The sequence below is a fragment of the Sus scrofa genome, chromosome 9 (genome assembly GCF_000003025.6).
Source record: "Sus scrofa isolate TJ Tabasco breed Duroc chromosome 9, Sscrofa11.1, whole genome shotgun sequence".
In the NCBI taxonomy this organism is placed as follows: Eukaryota; Metazoa; Chordata; class Mammalia; order Artiodactyla; family Suidae; genus Sus; species Sus scrofa.
Window position 1 is genome coordinate 74,474,069 of NC_010451.4, and position 18,881 is coordinate 74,492,949.

At 41.5% G+C, this 18,881-nt stretch overlaps 1 protein-coding gene across 4 annotated transcripts; it reads left to right on the forward strand.

Annotated features, from left to right (window-relative positions):
* Positions 53-12,915, forward strand: PEG10 (paternally expressed 10). Of its 4 annotated transcripts, none has more exon segments than NM_001127224.2 (2): positions 53-260; positions 6,572-12,915. In NM_001127224.2, coding segments are annotated over 2 exon segments (2,361 nt in total). In that variant the 5' UTR covers positions 53-255; the 3' UTR covers positions 8,927-12,915.

The following is an 18,881-nucleotide window of genomic DNA, read 5'->3' on the forward strand; positions in this document are numbered from 1 at the left end:
GTTCTGCCTATATAAGGCTCACAGTCGGCACTCCCGGTACACGCGCTTCAACTTCGGTTGGTGTGTGTCGAAGAAACCTGACTACGACCTGAGGAGACCAGCGAAGAGGGACCACCGAGCCTCGCGAAAGGTCCGCTGAGCGGGCTCGCGTCCGGAGCCACTCCGGGCTGCTGAGCACCCAGCGGAGCCCACGCCTGGCGCAGGTGTGGGACCCCGTCCTTCCTGTCTTCGCAGAGGAGTCCTCGCGTGGTGAGTATGCGGTGAGGATGTTTCTTTTTTTTTAAGATCACATTCATTCCCTGTTATTATCAGGAGCTGCGGGAGATAAAGTAGCGCCCGAAAGTCTCCACGCACACCTTGTCACGCCTTCACTGGCTGTGCCCCAAAACTGCTTGGAGAAACCAAGCCTTCAGGGCTTTGATTCCCAGAACCCAAGTCCAGATGCGGGCTGTAGACAGATATGAGCTGCGGACAAACATGAGCTGCAGACGGACATGAGCTACAGACCAATTTGCAAACGTGCCGCAAAGTGGTATGCGCTACAAACTAATTGGCGCTTCAATTCGCTACAAACTGATAAGCGCTTCAAATGCGCTGCAGACTGATGAGCGCTGCAGATGCGCTACAGACTGATAGGCGCTTCAAATGAGCTACAAGCTGATGGGCGCTTCAATGTGCTGCCAACTGATGGGCACTTCATTGCGTGAAAACCAGTATCAACTGCGGTGATATATGAACTGCAGACTAATGAATGATTTGCGCTTTAAATGCGCTACAATATCTGAGCTGCAGAAGATTAGCACTACAAATATGATATTACCACTACAACAGCGCTTCATTGCGCTGTAGGACACAGGAACCACAGAGGTACATGAGCTACGGAACGATTTACACCTAAAATGCGCTACAAAATAGTAACAGCTGCAGAGGTACGCGAGCTGCGCTGTTTTGCGCTACAAAGAAACCAGCTGAAGCGAACATGAGCTGAAGAGTAAGATTACTCTTCTTAGAGGAACCCCACCCTTTGTCTCTAACACACCTTTTGGAATGGCTCCCACTATGTTTTTCTACAGGATGGTTCTCTGCGTGATGGTGCTGTTAGACAAAATGGAGCCCTGGGCAAAAATTAGTGTTTAACATTCTGCCCACACCACTCCTGCTATGGTAGTGAAGTGGAGGGACGCTGACTTGAGCGCAAAAGGGAATCTTTTGGTGGTGGCAGAGCAGGCTGCCTTGCCTAGTAGCGCTTGATTGAAGTGGCAGTGTAGTTGTAGTGGTGGCCCGAACTGGCGTCCAGCAACAGTTTGTGGCTGTTGGTTTGCTTAGTCTTGGAAGGGGAGGAGGTTGGATCTGCGGGTGATTGCTCTTGTTGCATGAAATGAATCTGGCTGTTGGAGGCTGGTGGGAGGGGTTCTGGGAGGGGGGATCCTGGGAGAGGCGTGCAGCCAGTCTCAGACATGCCCCGCCCATTCTAGCGAGCCTTCTCTGCAGTATCTGCTCTGAGCAGGTTTAGCGCCTCCCAGCGCCTACTTAGAGTGCGCCTCCTTTGCAGCGCGCCTTCCCAGAGCGCGCCTTCCCAGAGCGCGCCTTCCCAGAGCGCGCCTTCCCAGAGCGCGCCTTCTAGACCCTGCCTCCCCAGGCCCCGCCTCCCCCTAAGCCTGCCTCCTCTGAGGTAGTTCCCGTAGACCCTGCCTCCCACATGCCCCCCCTTCTTGGGTGGCTCCCCCAAACCCCACCTCTCTCTGAGCCTGCCCTCTTTGCGGTGGCTTACCCAGGCCCCGCCTCTTAAAGCTTGGCCCCTCCCTGAGCCAGCCTCTTCAGAACTGGCCTAGGGCCCCACCTCTCCAGAGCCTGCCTGCGCCTGCGCAGTGTGAGCCGCCCGCCCCCCGCACCACCAACCAATCAGGTCCCCTTCCTTTGCGCCTATGCGCCTTTACTGCCTAGCCTGGCTGCACAGCCCCACCCACCTGCGGGTTCTCCCTGCGTTTCTCCCTGCGCTGGATTTGATTTCTATCCGTTAGTGTCTAACAAAAATAAGAATAACAAATAAGAATAATTGACAGCAATAGCAATACATGGCATTGTATAATCAGTTTTCATATGTGAAATAACATAATCCCACAACCTAAAACTCATCATAGTGGGTTATGAAAGATGCCTCTAAATTGACATGGCTGGTGCCTCCAAAAGCAATCTAGCTAAATATTTTTATTATAAACAAAAGATATTTAAAATCTTAAATATCTTAAATTAGCGTTCTTAAATTTTAATTTTTTTTAGTCTTAAATTTTAGTTTTTTAAGATTAAAATCTATAAGTTTTTTGACACACTAGTGACCTTTGTGGTGGGACCTACTGGAATTAGATGTTTTGGTGGATGCAAAATAAAGAACTTGAATTTTGTTTCACAGGAGTTTTAAGTGGCTTTATTGGTGCTGCTGGCTTAGCCTCTGAGTGAGAATGAGGTGTTTATTTGGATTTTTTTCTTGGAACTCTAGGGGATTAGCTCTGGCTAATTTGCCTGCATATTTATTAATTGTGCCTGGCACATGGTAGGCATTCATTAAATATGTGTTAAATGACCAGAGTAGATTGGTTTATTTGGTGTCTTCTTTGCTGTCTCTAGGTGTTTTCTAGTTTTGCTCCTGGCTCTTTCCTATGGTGCTTTGCTGTCCTGGATTGTCCAAGACACTGCTTACTTTACTCATTTACATTTAACAGGATCTTAAAAAAAAAATGTGCATTTTTAAACTCCACTAATGTAAGCTGTAATTGTAATTCAAAACAACCAAATTAATTCAAAACATTCAAAATAATTAGCTTTTTTATAAACTAAAAAAGCAAAAGCTAATTATTTCAATTTGGGGCAAGTGGATTATTTAATGGTATATAAGTGTCACATTTAAAATTTGTAATGTAACAAACTGGTTACATTATAAAAATATAGATTGACAGTTTTTAGCTGGCATTTTAAAATATCTATATAAAACAAATTTATAACTTACTGCTAGTTAGATATTTATGTTTCTAATTAAATGAAGAAACTTTAAAACCTGGGTCTGTATATTAAAAACCATGAGCCAGGATTTTGTTACGGGGGGTGGGGCGGGATTTGAAAGCCTTGGCTGCTAAAAATCTATCACACGCCACTAACCACCTTTGACCTCAGTCCTCAACAAGTATACAATCTACAGATAACATGTTCTTATTTATCATAATTACAGCTTTCAATAAGTCCCCAAGCCCCTTTTACACACCTTGCCACTCTGACCCCTCTTCTCTTTGGAAATTCTGTGTCTGAATTTTAAAGAAGTTCAAAACAAAATGTATTGGAAATGTACATATTAAGAGAATTTGCATTTCATAAATAGTACTCATAGTTCTCAAAAAGAAAGGTGGACATTTACAAATGTAAAACAATTAAGCATTGTTTAATGCGATGTTATTTCCTAGTGGGATGTTTACTGTGTGGTGGGTTTGGGCTATTTTTCTCTATGGTGTGTTTGGGAGGGGGGAAATAGAAATTTTCAGAAGTCATTGTGAAGTCAAAGATTAATCAAATGTATTTAATTCTTAAATAAATATGAACTCTTTTTCATGTGTAGCGATGACAATTGTTCCAGGTGGCTTAGCTTTATGCTGTGTCCTTGCAGGTTTCAGGAATGGGGCCTCTTGACCCTGCCTCCCCAATCCAGCCCCTACCTAGGGGTCGTTTAAGGAGCCACAGTCTTATAATTCAAATGAAGTCACAAAGCTCCTATTCCCATGTTAACTAGTGCTCTAGTTGCTGTTTAAACATGTGTAAACTTTACTGTTAACTTGCCTGCCCACTATCCTATCACTTTTAATGGTTAAACTTACTCTCTTTGGGGCAGAGAGTCCCACCTCAAAATTACAAACCCTGGGGGGTAGCGGCGTGAGGCCTGATATTGGTAAAAGTTAGGGGCCTCAAACTGGTGACCTTGCAGACCAGATAAGACCCTGAATTTATTTGCTCTTCACTGGATTTAAAAATTCCATAAGAATTGAAAGTGAGAGGAGGGGCATATGCACCCCCAAGTTAATTAGTTGCAGTCCCTCCCTGTTGCCCCATGTCAGTCTCCTCTCACCTTTACATTACCTTCCCATCACTAAAAGAATTTGAATTTTAACCTCTTACTGATCTTCTGTTTCCATAAACAATACTGTGATTATTTGCTGATTTCCTAATGTATTGTTATTTCTGTCCTATCATTGTGTTTTGCAGATATTACAACCGTCAGACCTGGGCCTCAGTAAAGCCCACCCCAGTGACTGTGATTGACATGTAGGTTGTTCACCTTCCTGACCTGGGTCAGGCTGTTCCAGGCCATGCTGTGAATGCTTTTTCAGAAGTTTTCTCTAAGATTTGAAAGTATTAATGCCTTGATGACAGAAGTGGCACCTGAGTCACCTGACTTGTGCTTATTAGTTGCTTTTTAATGGGACATTGAAACTCTTAATTTAAAAAATAAAGATTGCATTGTTTTGTGACCTCATATTCTGAGTGTCACATGTACAGTTATCTGGAATCTGAAAGCATTTGGAAGTGAAACAATGTCACAGGCTATGATGTGTTAATTACATGTTCTAATTTTTTCTAAACTTGAATATTTTATCTTGAATTTCAACTATTAATTGTTTTTGTAGCCTAACTAAGCAATAGTTTAAAACTATTAAATGGCACAGTAATTCTGTACCTTAAGGACTCTGCTTGCTATACAGCCACTCTTTGAAGAGGCCGTACCAAAAGCACAGGGCATAAGGGAAAATGGCTATGGGTGGAGGGTTTGGGGCAAGGGAGGGGCCTAAAGAATTAGGAGGGGGAACCTCCATGTGCCATGGGGGTGGCCCTAGAAAAGGCAAAAAAAAAAAAAAAGACAAAGAATTAGGAGGTGTCTTAGGAAAGGAGGAAGGGATATGAAGCCAGGCCTCAGGTTTGATTATGATCACCTCTTTTTTCCCTTACACCCCTTGTAAAATATTAGCTATTTTTCACCTACCTTCCCTGAAAAACACATGTTTATCTTTGTGGCTTTATTTTACATAATTAAGTTGGTATCCATTTTGCCTTGATACGTCAAAGAGGAACAGGTGGCCAAGACTGCCAAGTTAAAATGTAGTGAATAGGTGGTCTGCCTGCTTTACATATTATGTTTTTAAACTTTTGAGAACTTTCCTAGAGTTTTCCAAATATGAGAATTTGATGCCTATTTAAAAAAATCATTGAAGTGTTAAAATAATTACTCTAAATGCATTTAACTGTTTCCAGGAAGTACACAGGCACTATGGACTGATTTATTATCATATCCATAATTAGGACATTTAATCCCTCCTGCCCCCTCCAATGCATACACAGCCACTCACCCCGTGGAAGTGCAGCCCTATCCCACCCTAAATTACACACTTTCAGGTAGGGCTGTGCTAACAAGTCTTGTTTAGAAACCAGCGATTACAGACTTGTGACCTGCAAATCTAATGAGTCACTGGATTTATTTGACGGAAGTATTTTTTTTAATTAATATCTTTAGTGGACATACATACTACCATAGTTACCATAGTTGCAGCCCCTCCCTAATTCAATCTCAGCCTCTTTACACACAAAGTTAAAGTTTGTTTTCTATTAATAGCCTTAATATCAGCTAACAGTTATTGAATACTGACTGTGTGCTTTGCCTGCATTACTTAATTATATCCTTATTATAAGTTTGAGGTGTGCTAGTATTGGGCCTCTTTGGATGTCCCATTTTATAGTCCAGCTACTCCTAGGAAGCATCAATTAATATTTGTTGATTGACTGAATAATAAGGAGGGAAACTAATATACACATGTTGCTACTCAGTGCCATTTCTGTCCCAAAGGGAATTCTCTTTGGTAAATCAATTATGGTCAGAAAAGTAATTTAGACAATCTGGTGGGTTTGTGGCAGTTGTTGTTTGTTTTGATAACCAATTACCTTCTCTGTAGAGGTGGCAAAGGGTTATGACAGTTGGTCAGAGTGCCCCCTCCCCTCAGGTTGATGAATACCGACATTGTGATTTTAATTTCCCCCTTCTTTTTCTTGGTTCTCTTCTGGCTGGAATAGTAGTTATTTTTCAGATAACTTCTGTAATAACAGTTATAATTTTGGCTTTATTTTGTGTAACTTTTCTGGTTTAATCTTTGCCTTGAAAGTGTCTTGCCCTGCTGTCATTATAAAACATTGTTTGGAGTATCTGTGTTCTTCGTTAGTCAGTAAAGGTATGGTGGTATTGATATAGTGGTGTATTCTTGAATCATAATGAACTGGTGATTCTTGAGGGGGAAAGGTCATATGGACATCAAAAAGTAGGGTGCTTTTTATTACCTACTGTCCTAATTGATTATCTTTTTTTTTTTTTTTGCAGGGTTTTTGTCTGTTTATTGATTATTGGTGTAAGCAAGTAGAGGAAAGATGTTACTTTAAATACTCATGTATTTAAAGTTCTTTAGTAAATACTTTAAATGCTAAAATGCTAAATTTTGTGCTGCTTTGAATGTGTATGTTGAATTTATGCTTTTATCCTCATTTACAGAAACAAAAAGCTTCTGAAAACCAAAAGGCGAAAGGGCGGAAGAGGAGGCCAGGAGCCAGGCCTCCATCCCCACAGGAGTGAAGCTACACCTGGGAGGTCTCCTCCCACCCCATCTCTCACCCTGGGGCCCGACTGCCCACCACCTCCTCCTCCTCCTCCCCCCAACGACCCATCCTCCTCCAACTCCTCCTCCCCTTGCGGAGGCCAGAGGGGCCAGTACAACCCCAATCTGGCAGAGCGAAGGCGGGACGATCTCTCCGAAGAGATCAACAACCTCAGAGAGAAGGTCATGAAGCAGTCCGAGGAGAACAACAACCTGCAGAACCAGGTGCAGAAACTCACAGAGGAGAACACCTCCCTCCGTGAGCAAGTGGAGCCCGCCCCTGAGGAAGAGGAAGACGACATTGAGCTGTGCGGTGCTGCAGCTGCTGCTGCCCCAGCCACGCCCATCGAGGAAGAGTGCTCAGAAGACCTTCCTGAGAAATTTGACGGCAACCCAGACGCGCTGGTTCCTTTCATGGCCCAGTGCCAGCTCTTCATGGAAAAGAGCACCCGAGATTTCTCCGTCGATCGCGTCCGCGTCTGCTTCGTGACAAGCATGATGACCGGCCGTGCTGCCCGCTGGGCCTCCGCCAAGCTAGAGCGATCCCACTACCTGATGCACAACTACCCAGCCTTCATGACCGAAATGAAGCACGTCTTTGAAGACCCTCAGCGCCGCGAGGCTGCCAAACGCAAAATCAGACGTCTGCGCCAAGGCATGGGGTCAGTCATCGACTATTCCAACGCGTTCCAGATGATTGCACAGGATCTGGATTGGAACGAGCCTGCACTGATTGATCAGTACCACGAGGGCCTCAGTGACCACATTCAGGCAGAGCTGTCCCGCCTTGAAGTCGCCAAGTCGCTGTCCGCCCTGATCGGCCAGTGCATCCACATCGAGAGACGGCTGGCCAGGGCTGCCGCCGCGCGCAAGCCACGCTCCCCACCACGTGCGCTGGTGATGCCTCATGTCAGCAACCACCACCAGGTGGATCCCACCGAGCCCGTGGGAGGTGCCCGCATGCGCCTGACCCAAGAAGAAAAAGAAAGACGCAGAAAGCTGAACCTGTGCCTCTACTGTGGGAATGGAGGTCACTACGCCGACAACTGTCCTGCCAAGGCCTCGAAGGCTTCGCCGGCGGGAAACTCCCCGGCCCCGCTGTAGAGGGACCTTCAGCGACCGGGCCGGAATTAATAAGGTCCCCACAAGATGATGCTGCTTCATCTCCACACTTGCAAGTGATGCTCCAGATTCATCTTCCTGGCAGACACACCCTGTTCGTCCGAGCCATGATCGATTCTGGTGCTTCCGGCAACTTCATTGATCACGAATACGTCGCTCAGAATGGCATTCCTCTGAGGGTCAAGGACTGGCCAATACTTGTAGAAGCGATTGATGGACGTCCCATAGCATCGGGCCCCGTTGTCCACGAAACACACGACCTGATAGTCGACTTGGGAGATCACCGTGAGGTGCTGTCATTCGATGTGACTCAGTCTCCATTTTTCCCCATCGTCCTAGGGGTGCGCTGGCTGAGCACACACGATCCCAACATCACGTGGAGCACCCGATCGATCGTCTTCGACTCTGAATATTGCCGATACCACTGCCGGATGTATTCTCCAATACCACCACCGCTCCCACCACCAGCACAACCGTCATTCTATTACCCGGTGGAAGGGTACAGAGTTTACCAGCCAGTGAGGTATTACTACGTCCAGAATGTGTACACTCCAGTAGACGAAAACGTCTACCCAGACCACCGTCTGGTTGACCCCAACATAGAAATGATCCCTGGAGCACACAGTATTCCCAGCGGACACGTGTACTCACTGTCAGAACCTGAAATGGCAGCTCTGCGAGATTTCGTGGCCAGAAATGTGAAAGATGGGCTGATTACTCCAACCATCGCACCCAATGGAGCCCAAGTTCTCCAGGTGAAAAGGGGGTGGAAACTGCAAGTTTCTTACGACTGCCGAGCTCCCAACAATTTCACCATTCAGAACCAGTACCCTCGTCTCTCCATTCCAAATTTAGATGATCAAGCTCACCTGGCGACATACACCGAATACGTACCTCAAATACCAGGATATCCAACCTACCCCGCGTATGCCACGTACCCGACCTACCCAGTAGGATTCGCCTGGTACCCCGTGGGGCGAGACGGACATGGACGATCGCTCTATGTCCCTGTGATGATCACCTGGAACCCGCATTGGTACCGCCAGCCGCCGGTGCCCCAGTATCCGCCGCCGCAGCCGCCGCCGCCACCGCCGCCGCCGCCGCCACCACCGTCTTACAGCGCCATGTAAATACTTGTCATGTCCTTCCGGATCTCTGCCCTCAAAATGAACTCCTGTTCAGCTTCTCAATCAGTGACTGTGTGCTAAATTGGGCTACTGCATCTTTAAGCCAACCTGAGGCACAGGTTTTTTCTGAAATGGCTTAGAAAGGTCAGGGCCACCGTGGACTGGCACACATTCTAAAGCACCAACAGCCTCTGCTGTTTAATGGGAGCGACAAAATATGTACCAACAAATTACCTATGCTTTCCACCTTAACTGCCAATCTAATTAAAATTCGTAATAAGTTTACTTCCCAGCAAACCCTGGAAGCCTGGGTTTACCTGCTGAAACCTCTGTCACCAACTCAATTATGGGCTGCCAGATTCCTCATTTAACAGTTACTGAGAAGCTGATGCAAATACAGGAAATACTGTTTTCTTTATGGAGGGGGAGATGAGGAGGAGGAGGAGGACATGACCCTTCTTGCAGTTTCGGTACTCTCTTTACATCATTGGAGAACCGAGGCCTTATTAAGGAAGCCAAAATTATTGGTGCAGTGTGAATGGCTTCCGTGATCTTTTTGCTGCACCCTTTTGAAACTTCACCATCTTCAGACTCCACTCTCATGACTCAAGGAGCGGCAATTTGACTGGTTCCCCTAGGAGCAGGCAAAACCCCTGCTGCAGAAACACCTCAGGCCTCAGAAGGAAATGCTGTGAGATGGATGTTTGCATGTTGAGTGTGCCTTCACATCCTGGTGCAAATCGCATGTACCCAATAACTCTGACTTTGTCACAACACCTTACCATCATCATGCCAGCAGTGGCTTCCACAAAATGTTAAACCTGGTAACCAGAGACTATTGGTGACTCCAGGTATGTTAGATGTTTGTGAAATGTGATCACCTCTCAACCAAGTGTGAGGGCTAATATCAAAAGGACTCCTAAATCCCGTACCCAACTCTTAAAAAAGAGACTCCAAGTTAATGTTACCAACTTGACCTGGAACTTCAGAATGGATTTTCATGAACGTTGTTAATGGCTGGAAGAGCATTACCTGAAGTCTCGGGAGCATCTATCCATGTCTCTGCCTCCATATACATCTGGGCATTTCATCATCAATCCCCTCACAAAACTGTAGCACTAGGATGCTTAGGAAGGGGAAGTGACTTTAGCACCCTCTAGGGAATGGAGCCAATAATAAGCTGCCAATGAATGAAAGGCCTCGGAAAGCAACTCAAAGCAACAGACAACACAAGAGTTGTCTTCAACTTGGTGACACCAGCCGGTGTCTCCTGGACACTTTGAGCTAACCTGGGACTGCCTGACTTCCTTTAGCCTGATCCCTTGCTACTACCTTGAACTGTTTGTCTAACCTCTCTCTTTCTGTTTACTACTGCCGTTAACCCTGCTGCAGGATTTGTGTCATCCTTCCTGCCAGGTTGCTGAGACTCCATTTTGCTGCCATGCACAGAGAAGAAAGAGGCAAGCTTCTTGAAGCATGTGTTTCAAAACACAGTCTTTAATTGCCAAAACACAGTTTGAGCAGTAGAAAACAACATGGTGTATATTTCAAATTGCCTGTCATGAAGAGGAGCCTAATGGTGAAGTTTCACTTTCCATCAACATCATCTTTCACACATTCATTATCACCCACCCTTATTCCTGCATGTTTAAATACTTAAAATTTAGCTATAGGTTGATAGTGTCTTTTAACAGTGTTTTAAAGTGGTGACTCTGCTTTCAAAAATTATTTCCATTGAACTACAAAATACTATCCAACTCATTATTAAACTAATTAAAATTGATAAGTAACATACTGTAAAATATCTCTCTACTGTGAACTTCTCTTACAACACTGTGAATGAGAGGCTCCTCAGAACTGGAGTATTTGTATAATAGTTCATCCTGTTCATCTACAAACTTCTATTTTAACATCTATAATTTCAATTTTTTGATTGGGCCTTTAAAAATCACATAAAAAGATATACAAATTCAAAGAAGATACCTAATTGGCTATTTAATCCAAAGTAACTTTTCCCTTTTTTTTTCAATGGAATCAGAAAGCTTGTCAGTCACTCATGTGTTTTAGAGTAATTACTTTTTAAATGGTGCATTTGTGCTTCTGGACTTTTTGAAGCGTCACGTCAGTTTACCTCAGATATCCATCCATCCTCCATACATTTGAATTCAAGTTGTTTTGTGTCAAATTTACAGTTGTCATTTCAATTTTCAAGCTGCAGAGGGCCTAGAAATGGGCTATTGTCTGCAGCCTGGGCATACACACACGAACATTTGCCATCACTGCAAGCTGAAGTCTGGAGATGTCTGCCAACAACAACAACGTTCAGGGGGAGCAGGATGGTGTGGGTTGACAGCTCACGGATGAAGCCCCTGACACACTTTTGGCTGTTTTGCAAAGCTTGTGGAAAACTTTTTGGCAGTGTGTACTATGCTCTATAGCTATATATAGTATCTATAAGTGTAGGTGTTAAGGATAAGTAAATCTCAAATTTATTCTATAGTATCAGAATTTTATTAAGTTTCCTTTCACTCATTTGATTTATTTCATTGCTGTTGATCAACTTTATTTTAATTAAATACTTTAATTTTTTTTTGGTATTTTCCAACAAAATGCCTCTATTCATAAGAAAGGGAAAAGGAAAGGAACTGAATCTCTAAAGAAGGTGGAAAGGGAGCAAAATAAAAACATAATTTAAATAAATCAAAACATCAAAATTATTACGCAAAGTCAATAGTCTACCTTTTGAAACAAATTGGCAAAATCGATTGACTTTTGGCCCAAATTTTCAGTGTGAATTAAAAAAATCAAGGAAAAAGATATAAGCTCCCATTGTTACACAGCCTCGGAGAGAATTATGCTAGATTGTTGAGACAGGAAGTTTACATATGTTTATGAAGGGTCAGTTTAGGTTGAGCAATGAGGTATTTGTATTAGGTCTTGGAAAATGGAGAATTAGTTGGATTAAATCATGTGAGCTCACACAGTGAACTTGCAGGTGCACAAAGTAAGAGGGCACATCTGTATAGTGCAGTCTGGATTTCTGTTTGAGTTTACAGGTACCTCTTGGACTCCTGAATTGATCCAGTTGTCATCCACCACAGACGTCTAACATCAGATGGAATCCCAAGATTGGCAACAGAGAACATTCTGCTGGAAAGACCTGGGCAGAAGTGAAGGAACACCTGCAGAGATGAAGTGCTAGATGGGAACCACGCTACGTTTTCATCAAAAGAATGCGTGTCACTTGGGACTGAAAGTTCTTTGTTGTTTCAGATTGTAGAGTGCTATCAAATTGGTCTGTGGAAAATTGCATTGTTCTTATTTCTTTGTGTAATCTTAAACTTAAGTAATTGGGGATATATATAATCTTAAGTATTTTAGAGAGGGTGGGACTATTAAGTAATCTTAAGTGGGTGGGATTAGTTCAAAAGCATGATATTATGTATTAGATATCTCTATAAGTGGACACGTGTACTTACTTGTGATCCTTTACCCTATGATTGCTACCCCTAGAGATTTCAAATAAACTTGGAGGGAACTGCAGGGAGATCAATCTTTTTAGGGCTATCAGACGTGGATAAAAACCTAGTGGGAGAAAGTTCAGTTGATTGGATAAGTAGTTTAATAGAAGTTCTTTGCCCTGGATATTAACTCCAGGAATTAAGATTGTAAGCAAAGCCTTTAGCGAGTTAGGATGGATAGATGCCCTTTGAGCAATTGTTGCTGGAGTGAGGTTGATGATGGTAAATGGTAAAGATTCATGGAAGTTCTAGGAAAGTGATAAGAACTGTTGCTTATGCCCCTGACAGTAGCCCTCTTTCTTATCCCTGCCCCTTCTCCCTAACTCTGCACCTCCTACCTAGCCCTGCCCCATCTCCATACGCTTCCTCATTTTATTGCTGTATTCGCTTTACTCTGTATTTCTCTCTATTACTAATACTGTATTGATGTTATAATAAAAATTCAATAAAGATTTAGTGGTTAAGTGCAAACTATGTCTTGATCATTTCAGTGTTCACTGGCATCAAGGGAACAGGGTTTCGGGGGTGGGGAGTGGACAGGGTTAGGGAGGAGGGAAGGGGGGAGGGAAAGGAGGGGGGAGGGAAAGGAGGGAAGGGGGAGGGAAAGGAGGGGGGGAGGGAAAGGAGGGAAGGGGGGAGGGAGAGGAAAGGGTGGAGGAGTGAGAGATGGGAGAGAAAGGAGAAGGGGGAGAGTGAAGAAAAATGGAGGGATAAAAAGGAAGGAGGGGTCTAGAAGATGGGGTTGGGGATGGGAAGAGGGGGTGGGATGGAAGGGCAGGGGTATTTGGGGAAGTAGTGAGGGTGATGTAATAAATACATAAATCAAGCAACCCAGTACCCATTATTTACCCATAATACTTGAGATAATCAACAAAATCTTTCCCACTGCAAAACTTTAAAATATAAGTCACACAGTTAACAGCAAATCTATTGATAGATTAAACTTTTTTATGATGCAAAACTTTAGTATATAAATTAAAGCCACACAATTAATAGTTATATTTACATAATAAAGCTTTATTTTTATATCAAATGCAGTCAGGTACGACATCCAGGGGAAATTAGCAAACATATTTTTAAGACCAATTAACTCTAAAACAATATAGCAGTGATTGTGAAAGTTATCTAAAGAAAAGCAAGGTTCATGAGGCACTCATCCTATTGAATTTCAAAAGGTAACGTTAGAGCTGTAGAATAATAGGTTGCATATAGAAAACCCAAAGTAAACTTATATTGGTAATCATTTCACAATATATTTAAGTCAAACTATTATGCTGCACACCTTAAACTTATCTATAACAATTATATCTCAATAAAACTGGAAGGGAAAATATATTGCTGGCTTCCACCCCTCAGAAAAGTAAATCCTAAAAAAGAAACTAAGTTGTATGCCAATCTCAAAGGGCTGCTGGGTTCATGTGATTTGGTGATGACATAAATACAATGGTTTATGGGGAATTATACATAGGAGACAGAGACTACATGGAAAGATCTGGGGCTTAATGACCCCTAGCCTGGGAACTTCCATATACAGCAGGTGCATGCCCCCCCCAAAAAAGATGGAAACACAATCTAAAAATTCTCACCCTGGAAGTAGGCTAACCTGACTAGTTAGTTGCCCATCTAGCCCAGAGTTGACAAGGTTCTGCAGTGTGCTGGGTGGTGGGTGGAAATGGTGAAAATGATAGTGGGACACAATGAAATGCCTGCTATGATTAGGGGAGGGGTACTTATAAATGTGATATTAAAGCTATTAACCAAGTCACCTTGAAAGGAAATTGAAATATCCTGTATTTCCCTTTTTTGTTACACCTCGATTCCTCCCCTTCCTGATCCACACCTCTCTTCATAAACCACATGATTAAACACAGCATAAGGGAAACAATAAAAGTTGCTGACCCTCAAGATTGTGTTAGAGTGAGCAACTGCATCAAAAGGCTAGTCCAGCAGATGAAACAATTTTATACAGCAATGGCAAAATTTGTTGAAACTCATACCAGTTTTACAATAAGGATCCAACATTGTCACTGCCGCTGGTCGCTGCTGTGGTATGGGTTGGATCCCTGGCCCCAGGAACTTCCACACACCAGGGTCCCAGCCAAAAAAATGCAAAAACCAAACAACAAACAAAAAAAGTAAGGCCAATAGTTTTGAATTCATAAAGAACTACACAACATGATGAGAAAATATTTGGTACACTTCTATAAAATATGTGATAACTTATTACCCAAGCATCTAATATTTTCCTGGAGAAATTGAGTATGTTTGTGTATACACACACACACACACACACACACATATATATACATATATATATGTATATACACACACACACATATATCTATACATACATATGTATATATATATATATATACACCCAACCTCTTCCCTTTACTCATATCCCGGCTTCTTTAAATATGTAAAGAAATTGCCATTGTGGCTCAGGGAAACGAATCTAACTAGTATCCATGAGGATGCAGTTTCAATACCTGGCCTCGATCAGAGGGTGAAGGATCCGGTGTTACAGTGAACTATGGTGTAGGTTGCAGATGCAGCTCGGATCCCATGTCACTGTGGCTGTAGGCCAGCGTAGGCCAGGGGCTGCAGTTCCGATTTGACCCTGAGCCTGGGAATGTCTACACGCCGCGCAAGTACAGCTCTGAAAAAGCTAACTAAATATATATATAGAGAGAGAGAGAAAAAAATATATATAGGTGGATAAATAATAAATGTATGTGTGAGAGTGTGTGTTACGGCTTCTTTGAATATATGTAGAAAAGAATCTAGATGGATAAATAATAAATATTTAAATAAATAAATATTTTGAAAATTAAAAAATGTGTGTGTTCAATAATTATTGATTTCTTTTAATGTGCCAGACAGTAAACTAGGCTTTAAAGGACACAATATGGGACACAGACTTTGCACTGAGATACCTAATGCAATTAATGCAAAATTCTCCAGCCAGAGAATAGATAGAACCCCAACTATCTTAGGCACCATAGTTAGTCAAGTTATTTGTGACCAGGAACAATTTAATCATCATTTACTACAAAGTCTCTTTCTTAATCTTTGGCACTTGATTTTTTTTCCAGGATGCCCTACATTTCTCAATTGTTTGTTTTTATTACAGTTTAAATGGGAATTACAAAGGATCAACAAGAAAAAGGGAAGCTAATGGCTCTTTCCTCCAAAATTAACATTCCAAGAAACCCTTTTTTGAACACAATAAACCTCCCTAATTCTATTCCCAGATAATCCCTAGAGATAGATGACACATGTACTTCAGAAATCTTGCTCCCTGGAAAATCAGGGTGATTTACAGAATAATATTTTGTTCCAGGACAGTACAGATCATTAATTACTCTGTAAGATCGTTAATTGCTGTTTATGCATAATCTTAGAGTCCTAACATAAGAAAGTCTCTGAATTAAAATTATCAGTTAAGTAACTTTGTATTATTGGCTAATTCTTCTCAAGCAGTGGATATTATAAGCCAAAAAAGAAATAGGTGTAAATTATACCCGAGACACCCCTCATGAAACTTTGTTATCGATAAAATTCTTTTCAAAATAATAAAAACATTTTTTCTGTTCTAAGAGGTTTCAACATTAAGTTGAAAAAAAGTTTTTTTTATTAAGTTCAATAAAAAGCACAGCATTCTACCTTCTAAATTAACTTTAAGACCATGTATTTTTCATTTTATAACTTTGAGTCACCTGAGTACCGCCTCAAGTTTCAACACTGCCTACAGTTCTTAAGATTAGTCACAAGTAGGGTGATGGCTTCTTACCAGCTTTAGGATCACAAGACTGATATATCAAATTGTCAATTTTGTCAGATCAACACTGAAAGTATGCCCAATTCTGAGAACTAATTTTAAACCTTATTACTAGGTGGTAAGCCTCAACATAATCAATGCTGAGTTTCAGACAGTGTTTACTGATCACCTCTCTCCTCTATTGAACCTAACTTGAGAATTAAAACTGAAAGTTAGATGTGCATCATTTTTTTTCTTTTTAATAATTTTTGTGGAGATGTAATTGACATGACATTATATTCCAAGTGTACAATATAATGATTGAAAATACATATACATATTGTGAAAGGATCAACATAATATCAAAATAATAAGTTCAGTTAAGGTCCATCACCACATATTTTTTTTCTCTTGTGGTGAGGACTTTTAATATTTACCCTCTTAGCAACTTTCAAATATATAATACATTATTAGAGAAATGCAAATCAAAACTATATGAGGTACCACCTCAGACCAGTCAGAATGACCATCATTAATAAGTCTACAAATAACAAATACTAGAGAGGGTGTGGAGAAAAGGGAACCCTCCTGCACTGTTGGTGGGAGTGTAAACTGGTACAACCGCTATGGAAAACAGTATGGAGGCACCTCAGAAAACCAAATAGAGAACTACCATATGACACAGCAGTCCCACTCTTGGGTGTACAAAACTCTACTTGAAAAAGACACATGCACCTGTATGTTCATTGCAGCACTATTCACAGTAGCCAAGACACAGAAACAACCTAAATGTCCATTAGCAGATGAATGGATTAAGAAGATGTGGTATATGTACACAATGGAATGCTACACAGCCATAAAAAAGAACAAAGTAATGCCATTTGCACAACATGGATGGAACTAGAGACTCTCATACTGAGTGAAGTAAGTCAGAAAGAAAAAGACAAATACCATATGATTTCACTTACATCTGGAATCTAATATATGGCACAAATGAACTTTCCACAGAAAAGAAACTCATGGACATGAAGCACAGACTTGTGGTTGCAAGAGGGAGGGGGAAGGAGGGGGATGGACTGGGAATCTGGGGTTAATAGATGGAAACTATTGCCTTTGGAATGGATAAGCAATGAGATCCTGCTGTATAGCACTGGGAACTCTATCTAGTCACTTGTGATGGAGCTTGATGGAGGATAATTTGGGAAAAAGAATGTATACATGTATGTGTGACTAGGTCACTTTGCTATACAGTAGAAATTGACAGAACACTATAAAACAACTATAATGGAAAAAATAAAAATCACTAAAAATATAGAATACATTATTATTAACTGTAGAAAATATGCTATACATTATATCCTCAGGACTAATTTTTTTTGTTTAATAACTGGAAGTTTGTAACTTTCAACTGCCTTCACCCAACCTCCATCTCTCACATCTAGTTATAACCAATCTGTTATCTATGATTTTTTTCTTAGCTTCTACAAGTAAGATTATATGATCTTTTTGAGTCCAACTTATTTCTCTTAGCATAATGACTTTGCTTCATCCCTAAATGGCAAGATTTCATATTTTTATGATTCAATAATATTCCATTGTATATGTGTGGGTATATGTGTATGTGGGTGGGTTATAATGTTTTTTCTTTTATCCATTCACCCATTAATGGACAATAAAGTTGTTTCTTTCATGGCTATACTGCACTAAGCATGGATGTGGAGATATCTTTGTTAGTGGTATCATTTCCTTTGGATAAATGCCAGAAGTAGATCATATGGTAGTTCTATTTTAACTTTTTAAGGAATCTAAATAATGCTCTCCACAGTGGTTGTACCAATTTACATTCTCACCAACATTACACAATGTTTACTTTCCCCACATCCTCACCTTGTTAAAAACGTCTATACAGATCCTCTGCAGATTTTTAAATTGGATTGTTTTTCTGTCATTGAATGTATGAGGTCTTTGTTTTGGAAATTAATCCTTTTCAGGTATATATGACTTACAAATATTTTCTCACATTTGGTGGGTTGCCTATTCCTTTTGTTCATTGTTTTCCGTACTATGCAGAAGTATTTTAGCTTGATGTAGTCCCATTTATTTATTTTTGCCTTTGTTGCCTATGCTTTTGGTATCAAATCCCCCCCCAAAAAAAAAAAAAAAAATCATTGCCAAGACAGAGATCAAGTTATTACCACCTATTTTAGTCTAGGAGTTTTATGGTTTCTGCTCCTATATTCATGTCTTGAATCCACTTGAGGTGATTTTTGTGTATGGTGTAAGATAGTGGTCCAGTTTTCCAATATCATTTATTGAAGAAACCATCCTTTTCTCACGGTATGTTCTTGGCTCCTTTGCGGTACATTAACTATACACACACACACACACACACACACACATGCATAGTTAACTTATATAGTTTATTTTTGGATGCTCTATTCTGTTTCTTTGATCTATTTGTCTGTTTTCATACCAATACCATACTGTTTTGATTACTACAGCTTTGTAATATAGTTTGCCATCAGGAAGTGACATGCCTCTAGCTTTGTTCTTCTTTCTCAATATTGATTTGGCTATTCATAGTCTTTTGTGGTTTCATATAAACTTTTATTTTATTCCCACCAACAGTGCAGGAGGGTTCCCTTTTCTCCACACCCTCTCTAGCATTTGTTATTTG